Below are 25,796 nucleotides of genomic sequence, written 5' to 3' on the forward strand. Positions count from 1 at the left end.
ACAATACATTGTTTGAACTGCTGAGTTTCTCCAACATTGTGTTTTTACAGCATCCATAGAAAGAAAGGTCAGCTGCTTAACGTAGTGTTTAGCGCAACGCTGTTACAACGCCAACCACCGGGGATCAAATCCGGTGCGGTCTGTAAGGAGCTTATATTTTCTTCCCATGGCTGCATGGGTTTCCTCCAGTTTTCTTCCACCCTTCAAAACCAAGTGGGGGTTGCAAGTCAGTTGGGTGTAATTGGCCGGCACTGGCTCATGTTGTTTGACTACTTTTATTTTTAATTAATAACATTTTGGGTCAGGATCCTCTCTTGAAATTGAGAGCTTTGGCTCAACAAAAGGGTCCCTTAAAATTTTAAATAAAATATAAAAAAAAAACAAAAGGGTCCCAACACAAAATGTTGACTAACTATGTCTCTCCATGGATTCTGCCTGACCTGTTGAGTCCCTCCAGCTGTTATATTTACAGGATTCACTTTTGATTATTTACCACCAGGTGTCACTGGTGCTTCAAATTCAGTGGTATCAGATTTACAAAGGAAGATAAGAAGCAACTTTCATTTATTTTAGAAATACAGTAAAGTAATAGGCCCTTTTGGCCCATGAGCCTGTGCCACTCAATTATACCAAAGAGACCAACTAACCCGTACATCCTTGGAATGTGGGAGAAAGCTGGAGCACCCAGAGGAATCCCATGCAGACACAGGGAGAACATACAAACTCCTTACAGTAAATGGTGAATTTGAAACAAGATCTCTGGTGATGTAATATGTTGCAATAACCATGTCACCTTTGTTTGGCATCCTTCATTTCCATTTATAACGTGTAAACATTTTTGGGAGTCTTTGGTGACATACCAAATCTCCTTAAACTCATCATGAAGTATAGCCTTCTTTGTGATTGCATCGACATGGATGCCCCAGGACAGATCCTCTGAGATATTGACACCCACAAATTTGAAGCTCATAACCCCCTCCATTGCTGACCCCTCGATGAGGACTGGTTCATGTTCTGATTTCCCCCTCGTTAAGTCCACGATCAGCTCCTTGGTTTTGCTATCGTTGAGTGCAAGGTTGAGTGCAAAGGGCAGTAGATGCTGGGATCAGTGCAATGCACAAAAGTACTGGAGAAAGTGGCAGATCAAGATGCATCCATGGAAAGTAAAAGGCAGTATTGTTACAAACTAGTGACTAATGGAGCAGCGACATCTAAAAGAAAATTCATTTCCATTTCTAACATGTTGATAATACTTGATTGAACTGCTTTTGCTACAATTTTGCCAACCAATTAATCATGTTTTTAATATTTATTGTTTTATAATGACAGGAGCAAATCCAGTTCATTCCACCAGGATTACAAGAACTAATACTACATAATGCTATAATGAAGAAGGAAATAGAGATTCACAAAGAGGTCAGTGCTGAGAGATTGCAATATTTAATTAACCTGTCCTGCCAAGATGCCAGTGCATATGATTGATTCTGAGTTTAGGGCAAGTGTGTGGTGTCTCTCAGTTTGGCTGGAAGGGACATCAGCTAGAAGCCTCATGTGCCTGATCATTTAGTTGTGACACAGATGCGCAATGGAAGCTACCCTTTTGAGACCCAGGAATGTGTCATAATGCAAAGTCAATGGCACATAAGAGATCCCTAAGGATCAGGCCACATAACATCACATGTCCAGATATTGCTCAAAATGATTCCATTGCCATAAAAGTCTGAAACTGTCATGCCATCCATTGCAATCGACAGGCTCATTTCTGTTACAAAGGTCCCTGCTACAAAAAGGTCTGTCAGCGTGACTCCTGTTGCGGGCAGAGAATTTTAACCTAACCATCACATTAGCAAACTGAAGGGATTAGCTGCAATGCCAAATTAAGTTAAAATTACCCTCTCAACCTCTTTTTTGCATATGGCTTATCTTAAACTGCAGATACTGAGCAAGAGAGACTACATTATTCATGACAGAAGGATCCATTTGGACAATCGGTCACAAAATTCTTCCATCAGTTAAGGATGATCATGAGGGAATAAGTTTTGAGTTAGAGTATTGAAGAGAACAGTCCAAAATTCTTGGGAAAAATGATTTGAATGAAGAGGATCCATGTGAGTAAATGGCGATGTAAACTGCATATAGAATATCCCTAGATTTCAGAATTATTTCCACCATGATTGTATGCCCCAAAGGTCTTTATAGGTAATAGAGATTCAATCTATTGTAAAATGTAGGAAATACATTAGACAGTTTATGCACCTGCCAGAATCTTCAGGCTGACAGAAAATTAACTGCCAAATCATATTTTTTTAAATTTAAATTTAGACATACAGCACAGTAACAGGCCATTTTGGCCCATGAGTCTGTGCCGCCCAATTACACCCAATTAACCTAAGAACCCCTGTACGTTTTAAACAGTGGGAGGAAACTGGAGCCCCTGGGAAAAACCTGCAGACGTCAGGAGAACATGCCAACTCCTTATAGACAGTGCAGGATTCGATCCCTGGTGCTGTAGCAGCGTTGTGCATTACACTAATCGTGCTGTCTCATTGATGAATAAAACGCAAAAGGTTGCAGACTCCGTGACTGAAGAAAAAACACAATGCTTGGAATTTCATCTCTTTTTGATGTTGGTTGGAGCATAAATTTTGCTTCAAACTACAGAGGGAATTCCACTCTTCTGAGATCATTAATGTCCGTATAAGGGGACAGAAAGTTTATCATCTTCCCTGACAGAATATGCCTCTAACATTGAAGCATCCCCTCAGTGTTAACTTGGATTCAAGATTCCTTTATTGTGATGTAATAAAGACAAGGCAAAATTACACAAATTTTCTTTTGTCTGCTGTAAAGCAGAAATTGCCTGAATCACCACTTTCACTCAGACAAAGAGAAGCATAAAAGAGTCCCCTTAGAGCAACTGACTGTCCGTGGATTTGTCTCCAGCACTACCACAGCCTCAGCAGCCACGCAGAATGCAGACAAACCATCAACAACCCGAGTTCCAGATCCGAATCTCTGACCCGATAAGGAAACCTTCAGCGCCCTCGGTACCCTCTCCATCGCAGTTCCGAAGCCTAGTATCCCTTCAGCCAGTCTTCAGCAGTCCACCTCCTGCTGCGAATCTCTCCACCGCAGTTTCCCGCAGCCATCACGGGTTCCTCACCTCGAGTCGCCAACAGCCTTGATTTTCTGCCACAGAACCCCTCACTGGTCCGTTCCGTGGGTCGTCTACTCAGCTTCTCCTTTTCAAATTGGGATGGAGGGAATGTTCTCCTTTTCTGGTGCCCTGCGCCAGTGCTCTGCTTCCCCAGAGTGTGCAACCCCTCGTGGCTACTGCTGATCATAGGCACCACAGAATTTTTAAATAAAACCACTGTCAGCTCCATTAACAGGCTGTTTCAACCCTGTATGGAACTGACGACAGTCAGACTGAGCGGGTTGGACCCTGCAAATCCACACCAGTGGAAGCACTGCCATTACACCACCTCCACAGCTCAGCCATTTTATCTTTCCTACATTATCTGCTTGGGCCTCAAGTAGAATCTGAACCCAAAACCTATTGGCTCTGTGATGAGGTAGATGTCCACAAAGCAAGCATGATCAATTGCTGAATTGTTTTTTGTCACATGTATGGACATAGAGTGAAACATTTTGTTTTGTGTGCTAACCAATAAAGTTAGTGGTTTTCAAACTGCTCCCCCCCCAAAAAAAAACTCATTCCACCTTGTAATCCCTATGCCATAGGTGTTCTGTGATTAATAAGGGACTGCTTAAGGTCAAATGTGGGTGGAAAGAAAAAGGTTTGAAAACCACTGTTTTTATTGTACCTAATTGATTCGTTATGCACTGTTTAATAATTCCAAAAGAAATGGGCCAATGACAATTTTTCTCAAGCAAAATATTTCAGTAACAATTGAGTCTAGAGCAGTGGTTCTCAACCTTCCCTTCCCACTCGCATACCACCTTTAGTAATCCCTTACCAATCACAGAGCACTTATGGCATAGGGATTGCTTAAGGTGGAATGTGAGTTTGGGGGGCAGTTTGAAAACTACTGATATACTTAAGTACACCAGGTAATGAAAAAATATAGCAAAAGTGCAGACTTTTGAGAACCATCAATCAAAGTCTGACTCCAAATCACAAGTGATATTATGATTGATGACCAGGGAATGGGAGATTGTAAGGAGAGAATTTTCAAGGAGTGAGAGATGGGGAGGAATTTAGAGAGGGAGTTTTTGAGTATTGGGTAGAAGCAACAACAAATGGTCATGTGGACAGAAATAAAGTGGATAAATTTTGTTTTGTGTGTAATCCCAGCAAATCAACCCATACTCGAATACCACAGGCTGTGCAAACTTGCAGAGTATAGTATTGCAGAGAAAATGTTTAGTTAACAACAGTGCAGGGCAGCATCATTTTACTAATGAGAGATCTATTCAATGGTTGGAGGATTTATCAAGGAAGGGGGCAAAGCCAAAGGAAGAGAGAATGTGAAAGCAAAAGTGAGGATTGTAAAATCAATTCTTTGTACAGACACCGACCGGAATGGTGGAAGTTTTGGTGACGTTTCCCACCTCCAAAAAGTGGTGGAAAAGCTCAGGAGGGAAGGACCATAGGACCAAGGGATGAAGCTATGGTTCAAATCCAGCCTGTCTGTTATTTTCATGGGACCTAACGCAAGTTTGCTTTTTTCAAGTTGATTAAACTCTTGTTGAATTGCCCTTGTGCTTAAAGTGATTTTAACAAAGTAACATTTTGTAATCTGCAGCTGAACGAAAAGATGGAAAGGGATAACTTGGACTTGCAGCAAAATTTGTTCCACCTATTGAAAGCAAAGAAGGACTGCAGAGAGGAAATCTTCATGGAGGTCTTTAAAAAACAGCCAAAGTGCGTGTCTCTGCTGGATGGAGGTTTGGTGCTTGAAAATGTTGCAGTGGTGTTAAAAAATTGAATTATATACAACAGCCATTTTTTGGCTCCCTTTGAGCAAAGTTTATGGGCCCCTTCCCAGGGATAGAGTCAAGTTTAGTTGGTTTCCTCTGTTCTTCTCTCACCAAAGACATAAAAATCATTTTTTCAGTCCATGGCCCCCTGAGATGTGCTGTGGTTCGTGGGGTGGGGGGTGAAATGTATGACCCCCATGAGGAATAGCTGATATACAGCAGAAAGCTAGTGGAAGAATGTACAGTAAAAATCCCCAGTATCCGGTTCCTGCTGGGATTGCAGATGCCAGATAGGCAAATTTTCCGGTTGACTGAGAAACATTTACCATGCCTAACTAATACACCTACATTAAGAATACGCTGTTTAAAAGACAAAAGACGAAGCAAAATATGAAGTAATTTGAAAAAGAATCAATATTGTAGACCTTAATAAAATGTAAAGTTCACTTTTATCAGATAATTCCTATAACTTATAAAATTTAAATTTGAACCCCTGTCACTGGTGCTGTATCAGTGTTGTGCTGTTAGGCTGACCATGCCGCCGTCATAATTAACCCCCTCCCCCAAGTTGACAGATAAAGCCTTACTAAGGTACTTCATGCTAATAAAGATAGAGACACTTTGGGAATGTCACCCCAGCAGCGAGTGGCATTGACTGGCTCTTCACTCAGGGCACTGCCATTTTATTCAAACACAACTTTACTGAGATTTTTTCAAACAGTTGCAGCAGGTGGGGCACTGGTTGAATGTTTGCTCCCATCTTCACCAAAGGATTGTGTGTTGCATGGAAGAACTTGTACTTTTACTATTGTAAACTTTTATTTAAATTTGTATTTATTCTTATTTATTGCCTCGATTTTTTTTTTTGCGGTTGGTTGGGTTGCCGGTTGCTTAAATTCTGAACACTAGGGATTTTACTGTAATATTATAAATTGGAGAAAAATTCTGAAGGTTCCCTAATGCAGCAGCAACTTGTACCTGATCAGGTGCTCATCCATAAAAACTTGGAAAAATCCATCCGCTTCTCAGTTTTGCTGAGTTCAGTCAGGGTGAGGTTAGGACTGCTAAATTTAGCCTCTGGCTTGGGGCTAGGTGGGTCCTTTGGGGTTGTGGGTGGGTTGAATGGAAGTTGGCCAAAGTTTCTGCTGCCCTTTCAAGGACACCAACGCCACCAAGGATACAAGGAGAGGTTCCACCTACAGGATTTGTACCTGAGTCCTTCCTAAAGATGGTTTCAATGCCCCTCAGGCCACTGGTTAAATAACCTGGCTCATACAGATAGATGGCTTCCCTTACTGCCAACATGTTGCATCAATGTAGCATCTCTTACATTGTAAAGCTTGACACCAGACCAAGTAGGTTAAAGGAACACCTTGGAAAGGAGAGATTATGAAATCTGTGGAAAGAATTTGAGCTTGCAGATAAGGCAGCTGCAAGCATGGATGCCAGTTGGATTTGAATTTGGCACAAGAGTCTCTAAAGCACGTTGTGACCATGTCTTCAGTAACCCCAATCTGGAATTCTGACACTCCCTTCCTTAATCTCTCTTAACTCACTATTTCAACTCCTTGAAGTTAGTCCTCAATACCTGTCCAAGTAATAATATGGTGTGGTGCAATTTTCCATTCCCACTTGCACATTCCAGTGAAGATGGATCAGATACTCAGATCACATGACTTTATTGTTATGTAATAAAACAGAAATGTAATATTGCACAAAATTGCCTTCATCTTGCATAGGGCAGTCAAAGATTCACCACCAGCATTGTCCAGCTCCTTACAGTCAGAGAAAGAGAAGCAAAATAAAGTCCCCTCAGTGACGGAGTGTCCGTGGATTTACCTCCATTGTCCCCATATCCTCTGCAGCTGCACAAGACTTCAGTTCAGTTCAAACCATCAGTGACCCGAACCTAGATCCAAACTTCTGGCATGATGAGGAAGCCTTCAGCGCCCAGGGAACCTCAGGAGGCCATCTTACCTTACATGCCATCTTGACTCCCAGTTCTGATACCTAGTTTTCATCAACCACTTGCTGCCTGTGTGGCTGCCTCACCCGCATGTCACCAACAGTTCTCCACCTGTGTGTGTCCTTTAGCATCAGAGCCTCTCACTAGTCCACCACTGTGGTCACCGTCCTTGGGATTATCTCCTTCTCAACGGGAAGTGTTCTACCATTAGTGGTAAAACTAATGCTCCCCTGGAGTCTGCAACCCCTTGAGCTGGAGTTGAACACAGATACTGCCATCTTGGGCCCAGATCCTGCAGTCATATGATTTTAAAAACACCTCTGGCTCCCTTAACAAGCCGTTTAAAGCCTGTATGGAGCCATCATCAGTACAACTGGGCGGGAGGACCACACGCAGGAGCGCTGTGTCTCTGTTCCCTGCTCTCCGCAGGTCTACTCTTTGAAATACTCAGCAGAACATACTGCATATATGAAAAGGGAAACAAAGAGCATTTCAGTTCTTACAAGGGGTCCCTGGCCTGAAGCATTAACTCAGTTTCCCTCTTTACAGGTCCTTCCCGATCCACAAGGTACTTCCAGCATTTTCTAATTTTATTTCCGTTTTCTACAGTCTGCATTTTTGTTAGATTTCAAATTGATATAATGTTTTATTTCAATTAATATCAAGTTTACTGAGTTTTTTTAAGATGCAGTCATCTTTTCCTGTCAATATTGAGTGCCTGCTTAACAGGAAATCACAGGGAAACATAATGGTTTGTCCTATTGATGGGTTCAGCTGGTCGCTTGTCTCTGTCATGTATTTGGGCTGTTGCTTCAAGAGGTGGGGAAGAGGCAAGTGTTTATGATTCCTCAACTAAAATCAGTGCATACAGCATGGTAACAGGCCCTTCCAGCCCACGAACCCTTGCCAACCAAATACCCCCAATAAACCTAAAACCTCCATAAGTTTTGAAGGGTGGGAGGAAACCGGAGCACTGGAGGAAGCCCATGCAGACACAGGCAATGCCAGGTTCAAATCTGGGTTGCTATAGTAATGTGGCGCTAATTGTTGCTTTAATCATTGGGTTTTCATTGTATTTATACTTCAGCTCACACCAGCTATAACAGAGGTTGTGTACTCCAGTTCTAATCCAGAGACTGCACAAAAATTGAGGCATTTAATTATTTTTAACCTTTACTTTAAATCTGAGCATGACACTACTAGGACTGTCAGAGCTAATGTATGAAGACTGTTTGTAAAGGGCGAGATCTTTCCCTGGGATGATATAGGCAATTGAGCTTTTATAGAATATCTTGAGAGACTTTATTGAATCGGAGATAGAAGTCTATGATAGAAACATAAATTTAGGACAAAGCCATTTAGTGGCCATGTTTGGATACAATTTAGGGTAGCTGGATTGTGGCAAGGTTTGGAGTCCGTTGAAATTATGAACAGTGAGAGTGATTTTGTTGGACAAGGAATTGCAGCCAACGTTGGGAAATGAAGTGATCATTACTGAACAGGGAAAAAGTGTTCAAAAGGTTGAATGGTTTCTTAATCTCCCTGTGATACATTTTAAAAGCTCTGTTGTGCTTTCTACATTACACGCAAGAACAATTCTTCATCAGTGCATCCCATCAAGTTTATTTGTAATTCTTCCTTGATTGTGTGGTGTAACAATGTTCTGCATCCAGTTTGACTCAACTTAAAAGGAATTGGAGTTACAAAGTGATTTTTCACATCACTTTTAAGATATAACTAATGGTGTGTTTGTATGTTTAATGTGTGTGAGATTCAGCCATTCCCAATCCTGGGGGCTAGAGCACATTTAAGAGAAAGGCTTCTTTTCATCTCACGTAATATAAATATATTTCATGTTTTTTTTATGGAATTGATAGGAGTGAAATGCAGAAGAAACCAACTAAACTTGACTGCTTCATGGGGAAGGTGCCCATAGATTTTCAGCAAAGTCCCAGGGAGTGGGAAGGGGGGGGGGTGAATAGCCAAAAAAAGGTTGAGAATGGAAAAGAAGTGGAAAATTTCCCACAGCTAAACCCAGAATAAGTAACCCGTTTTGCATTAACCAATATAGTGAAGAGATCTGAAACGTTATGTCATTTGAGAGAACAGATGAGGCTCCAGTTCAATGTCCTATCCATGGTATGCACAAGTCTCTGGGTTCAGGCTGGAATCCACACCATCCTGTCACAGCTGGTGTGTGTGCTACCCATTGAGACAGATCTGAGCTGAAATGATAGCCCAATGATGTTGGTGAGCTCAATGATTCAGGACTGCTTAACCTTCGGGCTGAGATCACTGGTCACTGGATTTCCGATCAACCTTTCCCGTGTGTCAAACCAGGATTGTTGTTTTCAGTTCAGGACCAATTGGATGAAATAAGACTTCAACATTCACCTATGCCTCTCAAATGAGAAGAAATGGAGAATATGTCCTCCGTCGCACGTGGAGAGGGCTACCCTGATTAAAAGTACACATTCATCGCGGCTTCTTGCTGGGCGACAAACCATATAAAGCATCCTCACTGCTAAAGGAAAATCGTGCACAACTTGCATTTTTCTGCTAAATTTAGTAGTTCTTCTAAATATAGCATCAGATAACAGCTGTCACATAACACAGACAGTCTTCTGCCTTCCTTTGACTACCAGTCTTTCATTAGAATTGTATACATTAAAAAATGGAAGTTGCACCATATTTGAGCAAGCAATATTTTTATTTAATTCATTCATAAAAAGGCTTATCATACTAGCAGTTATTCCAAAATGCTTCACAAAATTGAGTCATCTAGGACTGTACTCACTGGAATTTAGAAGAATGAGAGAGGATCTTATGTAAACCTATAAACTTATGAAAGGCACAGAGGTAGATAAGTTGTTTCCATTGGTGGGAAAGACCAGAAAGAGGGGACATAGCCTTAAGATTCAGGGTAGTAGATTTAGGACAGAGATGAGGAGGAACTGCTTTTCCCAGAGGGTGGTGAATCTGGAATTTGGTACCCATTGAAGCAGTGGAGACAAATTCAGTAAATATTTTTGAGACAAGGCTGGATAGATTTTTACATAGTAAGGGAATTAAGGAGTATGTGGGGATGGGGGGAGGCAGGTTCGTAGAGATGAGCCTGTCACAAATCAACCATGATCACATTAAATAGTGAAGCAGGCTCGACAGGCTGAATGGCCTACTCATGCTGCTATTTCATATGTTCTTATGTAAAACCTTTTCAAGTGTAACTAATGTTATAGCATGAGGATTCAAGGAAGCCTATTTGTACACAGCAAGGTCTCACAGATCACAATAAGGTAAATGACAAGATAACTGCTCTGTAGGTTGAGGAGTATATATTGGCCAGGGCACTAAGCAGAATTCCCTAGTTTAATGGTACGGCATGGGAGTGCAAGCAGAGGTTAAGTGGGCTACTCGATAATTATTAATGAAATCCATGAATATTTGCATCTCTGGCACACTCCAAACCCAACAATCCTCTTTGCTTGGAGTGAGTGTTATGGTTGCAATCCATTCATAATCATCTTGTGTGAAATATGCAGGAGTGAGTTGGGCAATGGTATTAAACTCTTGGAGTTCAGAAGATTGAAGGGTGATCTCAGTGAAATATTTTGAATATTGAAAGATTTGCACAGAATGGATGTGACAACATTGTTTCCCATGATGGAGGAGTCAAGGACAAGAGGGTACAATGTCAGGACTGAAGGATGCCCATTTAAAACAGATTTCTTTACCCAGAGCACAGTGAACTCTGGAATTTGCTGTCACAGGCAATCAGAGATTGATAGGTATCTGAATAGTCAGGGTAACAAAGGTTATAGGAGTGGGCTGAGTGGGATAATGGATCAGCTCATGATGGAATGGTGGGGGCTTAATGGGCCCAATGGCCTACTTCTGCTCCTACACTTATAGTCTTAAATACTTTACATTTATGAAACATATTTAATGTGGTGAAACATCTTGAGGCACATCCCAAATGGAACTTAACATCAGAGACTGAGCTCCACAAAGCAATGTTTGCCCAAGAACCAAACGCATGGTCAGAGAAGGCAGCCTGGTAAAGGTTTAGGAAAGGAATTCCAGAACCCACAGTCTTGGCACCTCCAAATAAAGCTGCAGACAATAGAGTGATGTAAACTGGGACATGTGAGAGCAGAAATGAAGACATTTCAGAGAATAGAATGGAGACCAGGCAGAGAGTAAGTTCTGGGAGAGATCTGAAGACGAGAAAAATATTTTTAAAAATCAAACATTTTCAGGACTAGGGGCTGCAGTGCATATATGAATGAATTAAACCTTTGAGTGCTCAACTGGACACAAAATATCTCGTGGAACCATTCTAACATGCGGGGGAACTGTCTCTGGAGTCCTGGTTAATACTTCCCCTCTAACCCACAAAAAGTAACTGGTCACCTATGGTTGTGAGAGCTTGCAGTGCACAAATTGGCTGTCCTGCTTTCCAACACTGAGCTCAACAGGGTATGCAATGTGATGATGTTGCCCCCAGCTGAGGAATCTAGAACTAAGGGGTCACAGTCTCAAAATAAGGCAGAGGTTTAATTCAGGTTAAGAGGGTGGAGAAACTTGAAACATCTTTCTTCTGGAGCCTGTGAAGGCTCAGTGAATGACTGCATCCAAAACCAAGATTGATGGATTTCTGTAAACTATGGGAATTAAGAGATAAGGGGCTGGGACAGGAAGATGATGCTGATATCTGAGACTGCCCGTGCACTTGTTGAAGAGCATACAGGCCAAATGGCCTTCTGCTCCTATTTCTTGTGTACAAAATAATTATTGGTCATATTAGAAATATACATTGTCAGCTACAGACTGCTTTGGCTTATTTCAAAATCATAATGAATAAAGGTTCCCACATCACTGCTGTCTCTGCCCAAACCACTGCACCCACCATTAGTGGCCAGTAATGTGAGGAAAGGCGCATGAGTAAAATGGCTTTTTCCCGTCTTCAGAAACGTTGGCCGTGTCACTGTCATGTCCCTTCCGCTGTGACCTATTTGCAGCAATTACCTGGTCTTCTATAAGGCTTTCCCTTTTGTCCGTTTGATGTGACTGCAGTTTGAATTTGGTTCACCCTTTAATCACTTCGATAGGTAAGAGGGTTTTGTCACAGCTCTGATGTTTGACTGACAGTGCCAAGCTCCCCTTTCCTTTGCCTTTCAGGTGCACACCCACCACAGAAGTTGTGGTGGATATCCCAAGAGAAGAGTGTCTTCCCATTTAACACCAAATCTTCACAGTGAAGGAAAATGGTCCAGATGAAAACCGCCTTCTTTTACTCGCACTTTAGAAACTGAAGCTCTGCTAATTTGGCTTCAGCTAGATTTACAAAATGTACGGAGATTTCTGATAAATGCTAAATAATAATTGTGCAGAAATAAAAAATATGTGTGAACTAAATTTATGTTGTCAGTTTTTCCATTTGCCCTCTCATTATTTTGTGTGTTAATTCATACGCTTCTTCCTTCTTTCCTCAGTCTGTTCTTCCTTGTCAATGTTTTCTCACTAAGGAGTCATGTATTTCTCATAACTCCTTGGGACTGAAATTGGAGAGTTCTCACAATGAGGCAGGCAGACATACATACCTTCATAAAACTAGACTGGATCTGACAATGTAGTGGAACACGAAAGTCGGTGGACATTGTAATTGTGGTAAAAATACACAGAAATACTGGGGGAAGTCAGCAGGTCTCACGTTGTCCATTGATGGTAAAGATATATAACTGAGTCAACCCGATTCTACGGTTTCTGTTGTTATATGTGGATTTGAAGGAACATGTGGCCTCCCTGGTTGGAACATTGTGGATTGAGGAGGATCACATGATCTCCCTATCTGAAACCTATTCAGAAGTTGCATCACATGCCAATCAAAGTTGGACTCCAGCCACTCATTAGTGCATATCAGATGCCAGCTCAGAACAGTATAAACATCAATGCATACCACATTTCTTTCTTTCTGCCTCTTGGTCCAAGCCCCGGACATTGCTCCATGTCAGGTTCCTACTGTTGGCATCGCTGGAGGAGTCACAAGATTAAGGAACAGATGGGCGTAGGCCCATCAAGTGTATTCTGTGTCTCTACACTAAGCTAAACTATGCTCATGTCTAGTTCCAATTTCCAGCCTTTTTCCCATATCCCTTGATACTCTCACTAATGAGATACTTTAGTTTAAACACTCCCAGTGACCTGGCGTCCACTGCTTTGTGCACCAGTGAGTTTCACAGATCCACAACCCTCTGACTAAAGAAGTTCTTCCTCCTCTCTGTTTTAACCTAATTTTAAGACTATGACTCCTTGTCCTCTTCACCCATCAAGGGAAACATCTGTATTCACTCTGTCAAAACCTTTCAATATTCGAAATGTCTCTATGAGATCCCCCCCTCATTCTCCAATATTCCAACAAATGCAACCCAAGAGCTGCCAAACCCTCCCCATACGCCAGTCCCTGCATTCCAGGAATCATCCTAGTAAATCTCCTCTGCACCCTCTCCAACAACATCACATTCTTTCTAAGATGGGGGTCAAAACTGTACACAGTACTCCAAATAGGGTCTCACCAGTGCCCCATAGAGTCTCATTAACACCTCTCTACTCTTATACACTGTACCTCTTGAAATGAATGCTAGCATAGCATTCGCCTTCTTCACTACCAATCCCAGCTAGGCATTAACTTTTTGATTTCTCTGCACAAGGACACCCAGGTCTCTCTGTACCTCTGAGAAATGAATTTTCTCCCCATCCAAATAGTTCTCTGTCTGTTTATTTCCACTGCCAAAACATAGAACTGAACCCATCTCAATATTGTACTTCATCTGCCATATTTTTGCCCAGTCTCCCAATCTGTCTATATTCCTCTGCAATTTTATGGTTTCTTCAGCAGTTCCTACTCCGCCACCTATCTTGGTGTCATCTGCAAATTTAGCCACAAAACCATTCATTCCATAATCCAAATCATTAATATAAATGTAAACAGCAGCAAACCCAAGACAGACCCCTGCGGAACATCACTTGCTACAGGTAGCAATCCTGAATTGGCTTTCAACCCTTTGCTTTCTGCCTATCAGCCAATTTTCTATCCAGTCTAATAGTGTCCCTGTAATTCCATGGGCCCTCATCTTATTTAGCAGCCTGACGTGCGGCACCTTATCGAAAGCGTTTTGAAAATCCAAATATAGAACATTCACAGCCTCCCCTTTGTCTATCCTACCTGAGATTTCTTTAAAAAACTCAAATGGGTTGGTCAGGCAGGATTTACCCTTTAAAAAACCATGCTGACTAGATCTATCCTGTCATACATTTCCAGGTATTTAAAACTTCATCCTTGAGGATTGACTCTAAAAGCTTTTCGACCACCGACATCAGACTTATAGGTCTATAGTTTCCTTTTTTCTGCCTCTCACCTTTCTTGTACAGCGGAACCACATTTGCAACCTTCCAATCCCCTGGAACCACACCAGAGACTATTGATTTCTGGATCCACAATCTCCAAAACCACCTCTTTCAAAACCCATGGGTGCACCTCATCTGGTCCGGGAGATTTGTCTATCTTTAATCCATTCAATTTACCTAGCACAATTTCTCTAGTAATCTCTGAAATTTCTCTACTCCCTGAAGCCTCTGTCTGTCAGGGATATTACTAATGTCTTCCACAGTGACGACTGATGTAAAATCTTTATTTAATTCTTCTGCCATTTCTTTACAACCCATTATAATTTCCCCAGCATAATTTTCTATCGGTCCTACATCAACACGTGTCACTCTTTTATTCTTTATTGTTTGCCAATCTCCTTTCACAACTCTTCTTTCCTTATAACTTTCTTTATTTCTTACTGTAAGTTTTTAAAGGAATCCCAGTCCTCTGACTTCCCGCTAGTTTTAGCTTCCTTGTATGCCCTCCCCTTTGCTTTTATCTTGGCCTTCACCTCTTTCATTAGCCACATTGGTACCATCTTTCCTTTGACTAATTTCCTTTTCCTTGGAATATATCTATCCTGCATGTCTTATTATTTGCAAAAATATCTTCCACTCCTGTTCTGTTCCTCCGATTAGTTTGCTTTTCCTGTTGAGCCAGTTCCTTTCTCATACCTCCATAATTTCCTTCATTGCACTGAAAAATTGATACATCCGATAACATTTTTACCTTTCCAAATTTGAAATTGAATTCGACCATGTTAAGCTCACTGCTTTCTAGAGGTTCTAAGACCTTTCACTCCCTAATGACCTCAGGATCATTACACATGACCCAATCCAGAACTGCAGATCCCCTGGTGGGCTTCTCAACAAGCTGTTCAAAAAATCCATCTCTTAGGTTTTCTACAAACTCACTCTCCTGTGATCCAGTAATTTCCTGCCCCTTCCCAATTCCCTGCCATGTTAAAAACTCCCATAATTATTTTGATATCATCTTTGTGACCTGCCCTTCTGTCTGCGTCTCATAGTCCACTTCCTGACTGCTGTTTGGGGGCCTGTATATAACTGCTAATATGATCTTTTTTACCTTTGGTATTTCTTAATTCAACCCATACTGATTCTACTGCTTTAGACCCTATGTTCCTTCTTTCTATTGATTTAACATCATTACTGATCATCAGAGCCCCCCCTCCTCCTCTACCCACCTGTCCATCTTTTCTATAGACTGTGTATCCTCGGATATTGAGCTTCCAATCGCACACCTCACTAGGCCATGTTTCAGTAATGGTCACAATGTGATACCTTCATACCCTTTTAGTTGAATCTGAGCAACCAGGTCATCTACTTTGCTTCTAATGCTACGTGCATTTAAGTATAGTGCCCGTAAGCCCATTGTCGATGTCGTTTGTGCTGTATTCCTGTTGAACAGCTCTTTCTCCTGTCTGCTCACCTGCCTTTCCTTTATGTCGTTATTGACCACTATCTATCAATTTCTATCTCTGTTATAACTCCCTGTCTCACTGCTATCCTATTCTCTTTGCTCTCATTTTGATTTCCCTCCCCTGCAAAGTGGGTAAAGTGTGAACTACACTGTAGAGAGCCGTAGTACTCCAATAGATAATTGCTTGCAGCGAACCACACCACAATTGGTACATGAAATCGGGAGTGTGTTTGAAAGCCCCTGTCTGTGAAGTGTGTACACATACAGGAGAATGTGGTAGGGAAAGTAGCCACTGGTATCAGAGTCCCTTGTGCCCAATTGGCCTGCTTGCACTGTTATAGCTTTTGTCTCATATCGTGTAGTGATTCCTAAAGTGGGTACTTCTGCCCCCCTGTGGGCAGTGGATAGATCCAAGGGGACAGTGAGGGAAAAGTTGGTGGTCAGGGGGTGGTGAGGATATAGGGGACGTTTCAAACTTTACATCTTTTTATTATTCAGTTTGCTGAAAAGCTTAATGAAGAAGCCAGTGCAGTAATTTTCTGGCCAGACTTGGGGTGGCAGTAGTGAGCAAAATAAACATTGACAAGGCTTTCTAGTGAAAGCTGGCCTCGGTGGCCACCATATTGGTGCATCACTAAACCCCCTCTACATTGCCACCAACCCTCCCACAGCACCACCACCAACCCCCTCTCAGTGCTGCCACTAACCCCCTCTCAGCAACCCCCCACTCAGCATCGCCATCAACCCCCTCTCAGTGCTGCCACTAACCCCCTCTCAGCGCTGCCTCTAACCCTCCCACCCCACTCAAAGCCACCACTAACTCCCCCACCCCATTCAGTGCCATCACTGATCTCACTCCACCCCGTTCAGCGCCACCACTATCCTCCACCCTGCTCAGTCCTGACACTAACCCCCCCCTCCACTGCTCAGTGCATCCACTAGACCCCCCCGATCCCACTCAGTGCTGCCACTACCCCCCCCCCCCCCAGCACCATTGTATGGGGGGTGGCACTCGGGATGTGGCCTGGAGGTCAAGGGGATGGCAGATTGAAAATGTTTGGGAATCACTGGTGCAGAAGATAGGTGGCCATTGGTATTAGAGTCCAACCTAGGTCTGACATGAACGTCAATATAGTTAAACGAGCCTGCAGCTGACGTGGACATTTACCCCCTCCATAAATCTTCGTCCGCGAAGCCAAGCCAAAGAAAAGAAGATTAAGTATCATTTGATGTCTTCCTCTGTCTGTTTCCCGTGTGTTCAATAAAGTTACCTTTGATTGTAACACTTGTGTCCAGCCTTGTCTCTCAGTGAACCCACCCAACCTGATACTTTCTGAACACAACACCTATCGCTGCCTATTGTCTCCTCTTTTCTAAGCTCTGTCTCTCTCCCTTTCCCCCATCTATCTCTTTTCTCCCAGCACTTCACTCACACTTCACCAATCATTTCACACCTTTCCTGTCTCTTGGCCTCCTCCCCATATCCATATCCAATTCACGCCTTTTGTCTGTGGGTCTGTGCTCTTCCATTTGCCTTCAATTTCTTCTTGACAGCCTTTTAATTCAGGCACTTGCCTGCTCTTTACTCATACTAATGAGTGTCTGCCTGTCTCAGAGTCTTTTAAATGCCCCTTTTGTTCGAGCCTCCACACCACCCCTGGCAATGCATTCCACACACCCAAAACTCTGTTAAAAAAAACTCGCCTGAAGTTTCCTTGCTTTGCTTTGTACAGATGCCCTCTGGTGTTTGTTACTCATGCCCTGGGAAAAAGGTGACAACTCTCCACCCTGTCTATGTCTCTCAGAATCTTGTAGACCTCTATTAAGTCACCTCTCATCATTCTTTGCTCCAAAGAGAAAAGCCCTAGCTCTGGTAACCTTGCCTCATAAGATATATTTTCCAATCCAGGCAGCATCCTTTGCCCCCTCTCCATGGCTTTTCCACCTTGTACAAAACTTGCTTTTATGCCTGAGAGTGTGTGCACATCAGGTAGGGCATTTATTTTGCTCTTTTGACTCACTGAAACATGACATCCTGCACAATTGGTTTATTATTGCACTACCTGCTGTAGTTATCAGGGGTTCACTTATCTGGATAGCACACAAAGAAAAGCTTTAAACTGTATCTCAGTATGTGACAATCGACCATTTAATTCTACCCCTCATTCTCCTTGGAGTCACGTGCTCTCTGCAATCTCTCCACCTCTCGGTTACGCTACACTCTTGGGGTATTTGTGCCAATGTATCCACTGCTAAGAGCAATTAATTTGAACTGAAGATCTTGAAATGGGGAAAACATCCTTCAGCAGCAGCCGCTGTCTGTAAACTTTCAGAAGACAATTATTGAAAACACTGTGGAATCATAGCAGTAGCCAAAAGAATATCAAACAGGAACAAATTAGTGAGTTGTTAATGGTCCATTTAAATAAGATGGGCAAGAATCAAGAAAGGTGCTGAGAGAGTGGCAATACAGCCGACTGTTTACCATGTGTTCAACTGTGCGAGGTTGAGAGGTGGCTGGCTGGATCCTGATCGTCATAAGTTCATCACTAGTGTCAAACCAGTGCAACACACTAAATGGGATCATGAAATGTCTGCCCTGTGAACTGTGCACATGCTCCAGCTCTAGTTAAAAGGTCTGGTGATCACGGCACAGGTTTGAGATGGTGCAACAAAAGTCGTATCAGCTCCTGAACAACAGGATCAATGGATGGAGATGCATTGGAACGCATGTTGCAGCCTGAGCAGGGGGCAGGTGCCGGCATGCTTGGGGGGAGATTGGATGAGCAACTTAAATTGCTTCCAAGCAGGATTATTCTGTGCAATGAGAGCACAACACCTAGACCCACAACACCTCATTAGTCAGGAAGGCGCAGTAGTGCCTACACTTCCTAAGAAGGTTGAGGATGACAAGGCTACCAGCCTCTGTCTTGACAACTTTTTACAAGAGCACAAATGAAAGTGTCCTGTCTGGCTGCATCGTTGTGTGGGACGGTAGCTGCAAAGCATCGGACCAAAAGTCAATACAGAGGATCATCAAAATGGCCGAGAAGATCACTGGTGTCTCCCTTTCCTCTATTGAGGTCATTCACCAGGAGTGTTGCTTAAATAGGGCTCAAAGAATTATTGAGGACCCTTTCCCTCCAGCATCCAGTATTTTTTGACCTACTACAAGCAGGAAAGAGGTACAGGAGCATCAGAATCAAGAGTGCCAGTCTTGGAAATAGTTTCTACCCACTGGCTGTGAGATTGATGAACAGTATGATGTAATGGAGTAAATTATACCAAACAATTTATATACTTTTACTTTAAATTATATCTGTGTGTGTGTGTACATATATACATATGATTATTATGTGCTGTGTCTGTTGTGCGTGTGCGCACAACTTGGTCTGGAGAAACACTATTTCATCTGGTGTTTATGTAGAGTCAGATTTGATGGAGTGTCTTTTATAAATGAGATAATTAGAAACTCCACTGACTATCCAGAGAATTCAGATAGAAGATATTTCACACAAAAAAAAAATGCAGAGATGGATAACGTTTAATATCTTTAGAGAACAAATTGTGATGCACGTCTTGAAAACGACAGTGGAAGCGATTCAATGGTTAATTTTGAAAGGAAGATTGGGTAAATTAAAGAGGAAAAAATGTTTAGAGCGGGAGAGTGGAAATAACTGATCAGCTCTCTATGATAATTGGCCAGAGCACAGGTGTCCAACTGGCCTCTTGTGCTTTGCAAACATCTCATTACTTCAAAGGTGGATGATCAGGGAATAAACCTCACACTCCAAATTTGTCACTGAACTCTCAGGGAAACATAGACTTGTGAAAATCACCCAGCTTGCAATATTTATGCAAGCTTTATTAGGAGCTAATTGACCCTTGACTAAAGCTCCTCGTGCAACTGGTCTCCAGATCCATGGCTCTGCAGTGGAAAAAACAGCTCCAATGTCAAACTGTGTTAATGTTAAATCGGTGTCCTCTAGTCTTACAGTTACAGAAGCCTGAATAGGCGCCGTTCAAAAGAGAACTCGAGAAGACAACCATTGCTGATCAACCTGGTGAATTTTTAACAATGCTTTGGAACTAGATACCTTCTCCATGACAACATTATTTGGTTACAAAGGTCAGTGGAAATTCCAATGGAAATTGATAATTCTGATGGAAAGTCTTGATTGTGTCACACACATTTTGCTTTTGTCTGAGCAGAAATTTCACACCACTTACGGAATGGGCTTGGTCACACCTCCATTGACTCTGTATATACTAGGTCACACCTCCATTGACTCTGTATATACTAGGTCTCACCTCCATTGACTCTGTATATACTAGGTCACACCTCCATTGACTCTGTATATACTAGGTCACACCTCCATTGACTCTGTATATACTAGGTCACACCTCCATTGACTCTGTATATACTAGGTCACACCTCCATTGACTCTGTATATACTAGGTCACACCTCCATTGACTCTGTATATACTAGGTCACACCTCCATTGACTCTGTATATACTAGGTCACACCTCCATTGACTCTGCATGTACCTCTCACTGTCCAGTGAAAACTGAAAATGATTTAAAGGATCCATCCCAAACTGGCCATCTCTCTCTCTCTCTCTTTGTCAGAAGATACAAGAGCTGAAAACAGACCCCCCGCCCAGATTTGAGGACAGTTTCTTTCTTACTGTTATCAGACCCTTAAATTGACCTCTCATCAATCACTGTTTTAACTATTCTTTTTCTCGGTCTCCTGTTCTTTGTCTTTGCAACACTATACCCTGCATTCTATGACTTAGTGTAGCACCATGCCTCGCACTTTCGTATTGCTATTGCACTACCTGCTGAATTTAAGTACAAGTTGACTTGCCCGGTTATCAGACAAAATAAGGCTTTTTACTACATCTCAGTACGCGTGACAATAAACAATTCAATTCAATTACAGCTAAGTCCAAAAATCCGGATGCCAGTAATCCGGACCACTCGAGAATCCAGACTTCTCAAAAACTTTTGGCTGAAATCCGGACCACCCGAGAATCTGGACTTCTCTATTGATATGGTGGATGAACCACACCTCATATTCCACTGGGCCAGCTTTACAACTTAATGGTAAGATCATTGATTGGTCCAGTTTCAGGGAACCCACAACCCCGGTGTTCTCCTCCTACTCACCCATCCATCTAGGTTTTTCACCTTTCCCATCCCCTCTCCTCGAACTCACCTGGTTCCTTCTGCCCATCATTTCCCTCCCACCTGTTACCTACCACCCTCTCTTCCACTCATCCCTCGTACTGCTATTCACTGGAGACCTTTCCGCTTCCCTCTCAGTCCCCATGTAGGTACTTGACCCGAAATGTCAATTTAACACCTTCTGTCTCCACAGATGCTGCTTGGTTCTTCGAGTGTTCTATTCCTTTTCCGGGAAGTGAACTCCATTCTGTAGATGCAGCAGTGTGTGATAACTTCTTTATAGATGTACACAGGGAGGGTGATTTACTGCAGTTCTATGGATTCCCTGCTTTGTCAGGGATGCTATCATTTGGGGAAAGTGACTGCTCTCCAACATGAATGTGAGGATCACCAAAAAGGCTCTTGCAAATTTCTACAGGTGTACCACAGAGAGCATTCTGACTGATTGCATCGCTCTCTGGTATAGAGGCGCCAATGCACAGGACACAGAAAGACTACAAATGGTGGTAAATTCAACCAGCATTAGTCTTCACTCAGATTAAGGTCATTATCATCAAGAGCCCCCACCACCCAGGCCATGCCCCCTTCTCACTGCTACCATCAGGAAGGAGATACAGGAGCTTGAAGACACACACTCAACACTGCAAAAATAGCATCTGATTTCTGAATGGACAATGAACCACAGACACTACCTCACTTTTTCTCTTTTTTGCACTAATTATTTCATTTTTTAAAAAATCTTGTATTTAGGAATTGTAACTTATTGGAATTTTACACCTTTAATGTACAATACTGCTGGCTGCAAAACAACATATTTTGTGACACATGTTCACGCCAATAAACCTGATTCTTACTCTGAAAATCGCACAGCAGTATTTTGATGAAGAGGAAAGAAACCCTAACGGCAAAACATTGATGTACTGGAGAAACTCAGTGGATCGACCAGCATTAATGGAAGAAGAATTGTTGATGTTTCGGACCAGAATATTTCATTAAAACTTTAATTCTTTCTTTTCCAGCAAATTATTTTTTTGGTCCAGGTTCAAAAATCTGCAGTCAAGCTCATTTATTGTCCCATGTACCAAAATAGCAGTGGTTCTGTGAGCAGACCACTAGACATCTCATGCCTAGTTCCACAAGAAAGCCAGTAGTAATAGAGTAATAGAGAAAGATCAGTTGATATGGAGCAAAGGCAGCTTGGGGAGGGTTGTTTCCCATGGTGAGAGAGTCGAGGACAAGAGGGCACAATTTCAGGATTGAAGGGCCTCCACTTAGAACAGAGATGTGTAGGAATTTCTTCAGCCAGAGAGTGGTAAATCAGTGGAATTTGTAGCCACAGGCAGTTATGGAGGCCAGGTCATTGGATATATTTTAAGGCAGAGATTGATAGGTTCTTGATTAGCCAGGACATCAAAGGTTATGGGGAGAAGGCCGGGCAGTGGGGCTGAGTGGGAAAATGGATCAGCTCATGATTAAAAGGCAGAGTAGACTTAATGGGCTGAATGGCCTATTTCTGCTATTATGGTCTTATAATTTTACTCTTGTGTATCCAGTAATCTTCATAGTCCTGACTAATATTTATCCTTTGATCAGAATTATTCCGAAAGTAAAATTCTATGGGCGCTTGAAAAATAAAAGTAGAAAATGTTGGAAACAGTCCTTATTTGCCCTTTGCTGTTTATGAGAACTTTGTGTATGCTGATTGGCAACTGATTTTTATTTATTTATTCATTTTTGGGATCTGCCTTCTTGAATAACTGTTTCCATAGTACTTCAGGGCTTCCAGGATATAGAGCCAACAGTGATAAATAATCCACGATGTATTTCCAAATCAGGAACGTGTGTCACCTTATGGATGAAGGTGGATGTTTTGTTCCTATTTGTGGTAGTTGTTTGGAAGATGCTGTGGAAATAGCTTAGATAAGTTTCCACAGACTTGGTTTGCAATGACCTTTCAGGGTGATGGTAATCAAACACGATAGTCTGCAGACACTGGGACTGAAGTAAAGACACAAAGTTGGAGAAAGTCAGTAGGTCAAACAGCATAGGTCATGTAGCAAAGATAACGATACATAACATTTCGGGCTTGAGCCCTTCATTGAGGTATAAGCAAAATATCAGCAGACGCCTGAACAAAATGGTAAGGTGGAGGGGGAAGGAGAAGGAGCACAGCCCCACTGGCAGAAGATGGATTAGGGAGAAAAGCAGGGGGAGGAGGGATGGTTTGTGATTGGAGAGGGAAGGGGGTGGAGAGCTGGAGACAGAAGGATGGGGAAGAGAGGGGGAATGGGGAATAAGTGAGCAGAAACCAGAGGTCGCTGTTAATGTCACCTGCTAGGTGTTGCTCCTCCAATTTGTTAGTAGGTTTGATAGTGGATTGATTTGTCCTTGATGATGCCAGGCTCCTTAGGAATAGTTGGATCCTTCTGATGGTGGGCATTGGACAGTGGTGATAGTGCTGTAGACTTTCCGGGTATGTGGGTGGATACGGCTTCATTGCAGATGGTCAGTACTTCGTTTTGTGAAAGAATGTGGGTTGCGACTTCTCAGTTCGTGCCTGGGTATTGTCCCGGGCTTGCTGCAACCATGCATGGACTGCTTCATTTGCTAAGGAACTGTGAGTGGGGTTACGCATTAAACTACCATCAGCAAACACCCTCACTTCAACCTATGATGGATGGACGTTCATGTATGAAGCAGCTGATGGTTAGGCCTTGGAGTTTGCCTCTGAGAAGCATCTCCCTGAACTTGGATGACTTACCGCCACCATCATATTTTTAAATAAAATTTAAATTTTGAAAATTTAGACATACAGCATGGTAACAGGCCAATTTGGCCCGCAAGTCCATGCCGCCCAATTTACATCCAATTAACTTACACCTACTGTACGTTTTGAACAGTAGGAGGAAACCTGAGGGCCTGTGGTGGGGGGGGGGGGGGGGGGGGGCATGCAGACACGGGGAGAATGTACAAACTCCTTACAGACAGCGCAAGATTCGAACCCAGGTCTCAATCGCTGGTAAAGGCATTGTACTAACCACTATGCCAACCATGCCGCCCCATCTTCCAACTTTTGGTATATTCTCCCTTGGATGCCAAACGCCATCTTCCCAGGCATATGATACTTCGAGGGATCGAGGCCAGCCATGAGGGCAGCCATTTCAGGCGCAGGAGCATCCATCACTCTGAACCAGGAGGCCCCGCATGAACTCACCAAGTTTATGATGGACGTCCAGGTTAATGGGGGGGTGATATCAATTATTTATTTGTTATTAGGAGTACAGCAAGCTTTATCCACCCTGATACTGCTAAACGACTGTCGCTTAAAGTACGGCCTGCCAAGCAAAGGATATCACTCGCATCCAAATCATACACGAAAGCCAGTCTGGAGTCCTGCATAATGACCCTCACTGTTGGAGGCATAGTGTCTAAATGCTTCAGACTGTTCGTTATGCCACAACTCTGTGCCCCCTTGCTACTGAGACTGGATTTCCAGTGCCAACTTCAGAAAGTCACTCTGTACTTCAATGTGCCCCTCCCCCATCACAGTCTTAATAAACAGTTCACAGACGGCCCTCTGCAAGTGACATGTGGTCTCTCGACCATCAAAATCAAACCCCCCCCCACTGTTCACCAACCTCACTCCCGATTGCAAGCCAGTGGCCACCAGGAGTAGATGGTGCTTTGCGGCTGACAGGGCATTCATTAAGGTGAAACTTCAATGAGGGCACCATCGAGGCCAATAATAGCCCTTGGAGGGCCAAGGTGGTCATGGTGAAGAATGGGGATAAGACCATCAACTGATATACGCAGCTCAATGCTTACCCCCTTTCCTGCATATCCAATATGGTTAACCAGATTGCACAATTCTGGATATTCTCCACGATTGACCTGAAGTTGGCCTATCACCAGCTCCTGATCCACCCAGAGGACTGCCAGTATTCGGTGTTCAAGGCGGATGGCTGCCTTTACCATTTCCTCTGGGTCCCTTTCTGTGTCACAAAAGGGGTCTCCATCTTACAGCAAGAGATGGACCGCATGACGGATGGCTACGATCTACAGGCCACCTTCCCATATCTAGATAATGTTACTATCTGTGGCCACAACCTGCAGGATCATGATGTAAACCTCTGCAAGTTCCTTCTGGCAGCAAAATGCATGAACCTCACTTATAATGAGGATAAATGTGTGTTCCAGACAGCATGGCTAGCCATACTTGGCTGTGTGGTTGAGAGCGGAGTCATTGGCCCCGACCAGACCGGATGCATCCGCTGTTAGAGCAACCATCTCAAATACCCTCAAATCTCTGAAGAGATGCCTCGGGTTCTTTTTATTCTATGCTCAATGGGTCCCCAACTATGTGGATGAGATTCACCCACTGGTCAAAGCCACCACATTTCCCCCGTCAGCAGAAGCCAAAGCAGACTTCGACAGTATCAAAGACCACATTGCCAAGACAACCATGCATGCCATAGACGGGTCCACACCGTTCCAATGGAGAGCAATGTGTCTGACTTTGCCTTGGCTGCCTTATTCAATCAAGCGAGCAGACCGAACCCTCCAAGGCCATGAAATTCGCCACTCCTCCGTCAAGAAAGAGGCCCTGGCTATCGATGAGGCTGTACACCACTGGAGACACTATCTCACAAAGAAATGGTTCACCCTCTTCATAGATCAGTGAGCAGTAGCATTCATGTTTAATAATAAGCAAAGGGGCAAAATCAAGAATGATAAGATCCTCGGGTGGAGAATTGAACTGTCCACTTACAATTATGAAATTCTCTACTGGCCTTGCAAACTTAACGAGCCCCTAGATGCTCTTTCCT

The 25,796-nt window shown here is 42.9% G+C and overlaps 1 protein-coding gene across 4 annotated transcripts in view; it reads left to right on the forward strand.

The window, feature by feature from the left end:
• The window catches only part of c6h20orf96 (chromosome 6 C20orf96 homolog), a 32,696-nt gene extending 20,368 nt beyond the window's left edge, over positions 1 to 12,328 (forward strand). For 3 of the 4 annotated variants that reach the window (XM_069884356.1, XM_069884355.1, XM_069884357.1), the window contains exons 6-8: positions 1,330 to 1,416; positions 4,770 to 4,888; positions 12,092 to 12,328. In XM_069884356.1, the coding sequence (XP_069740457.1) occupies positions 1,330 to 1,416; positions 4,770 to 4,888; positions 12,092 to 12,152 (267 nt within the window). In that variant the 3' untranslated portion in view covers positions 12,153 to 12,328. Of the gene's footprint in view, positions 1 to 1,329; positions 1,417 to 4,769; positions 4,889 to 12,091 lie in introns of those variants that run through there. The other variant, XM_069884358.1, reaches the window with a different exon arrangement.
• The last annotated feature ends 13,468 nt before the right edge of the window (positions 12,329 to 25,796 follow it).

Source organism: Narcine bancroftii, chromosome 6, assembly GCF_036971445.1.
Source record: "Narcine bancroftii isolate sNarBan1 chromosome 6, sNarBan1.hap1, whole genome shotgun sequence".
Classification (NCBI taxonomy): Eukaryota; Metazoa; Chordata; class Chondrichthyes; order Torpediniformes; family Narcinidae; genus Narcine; species Narcine bancroftii.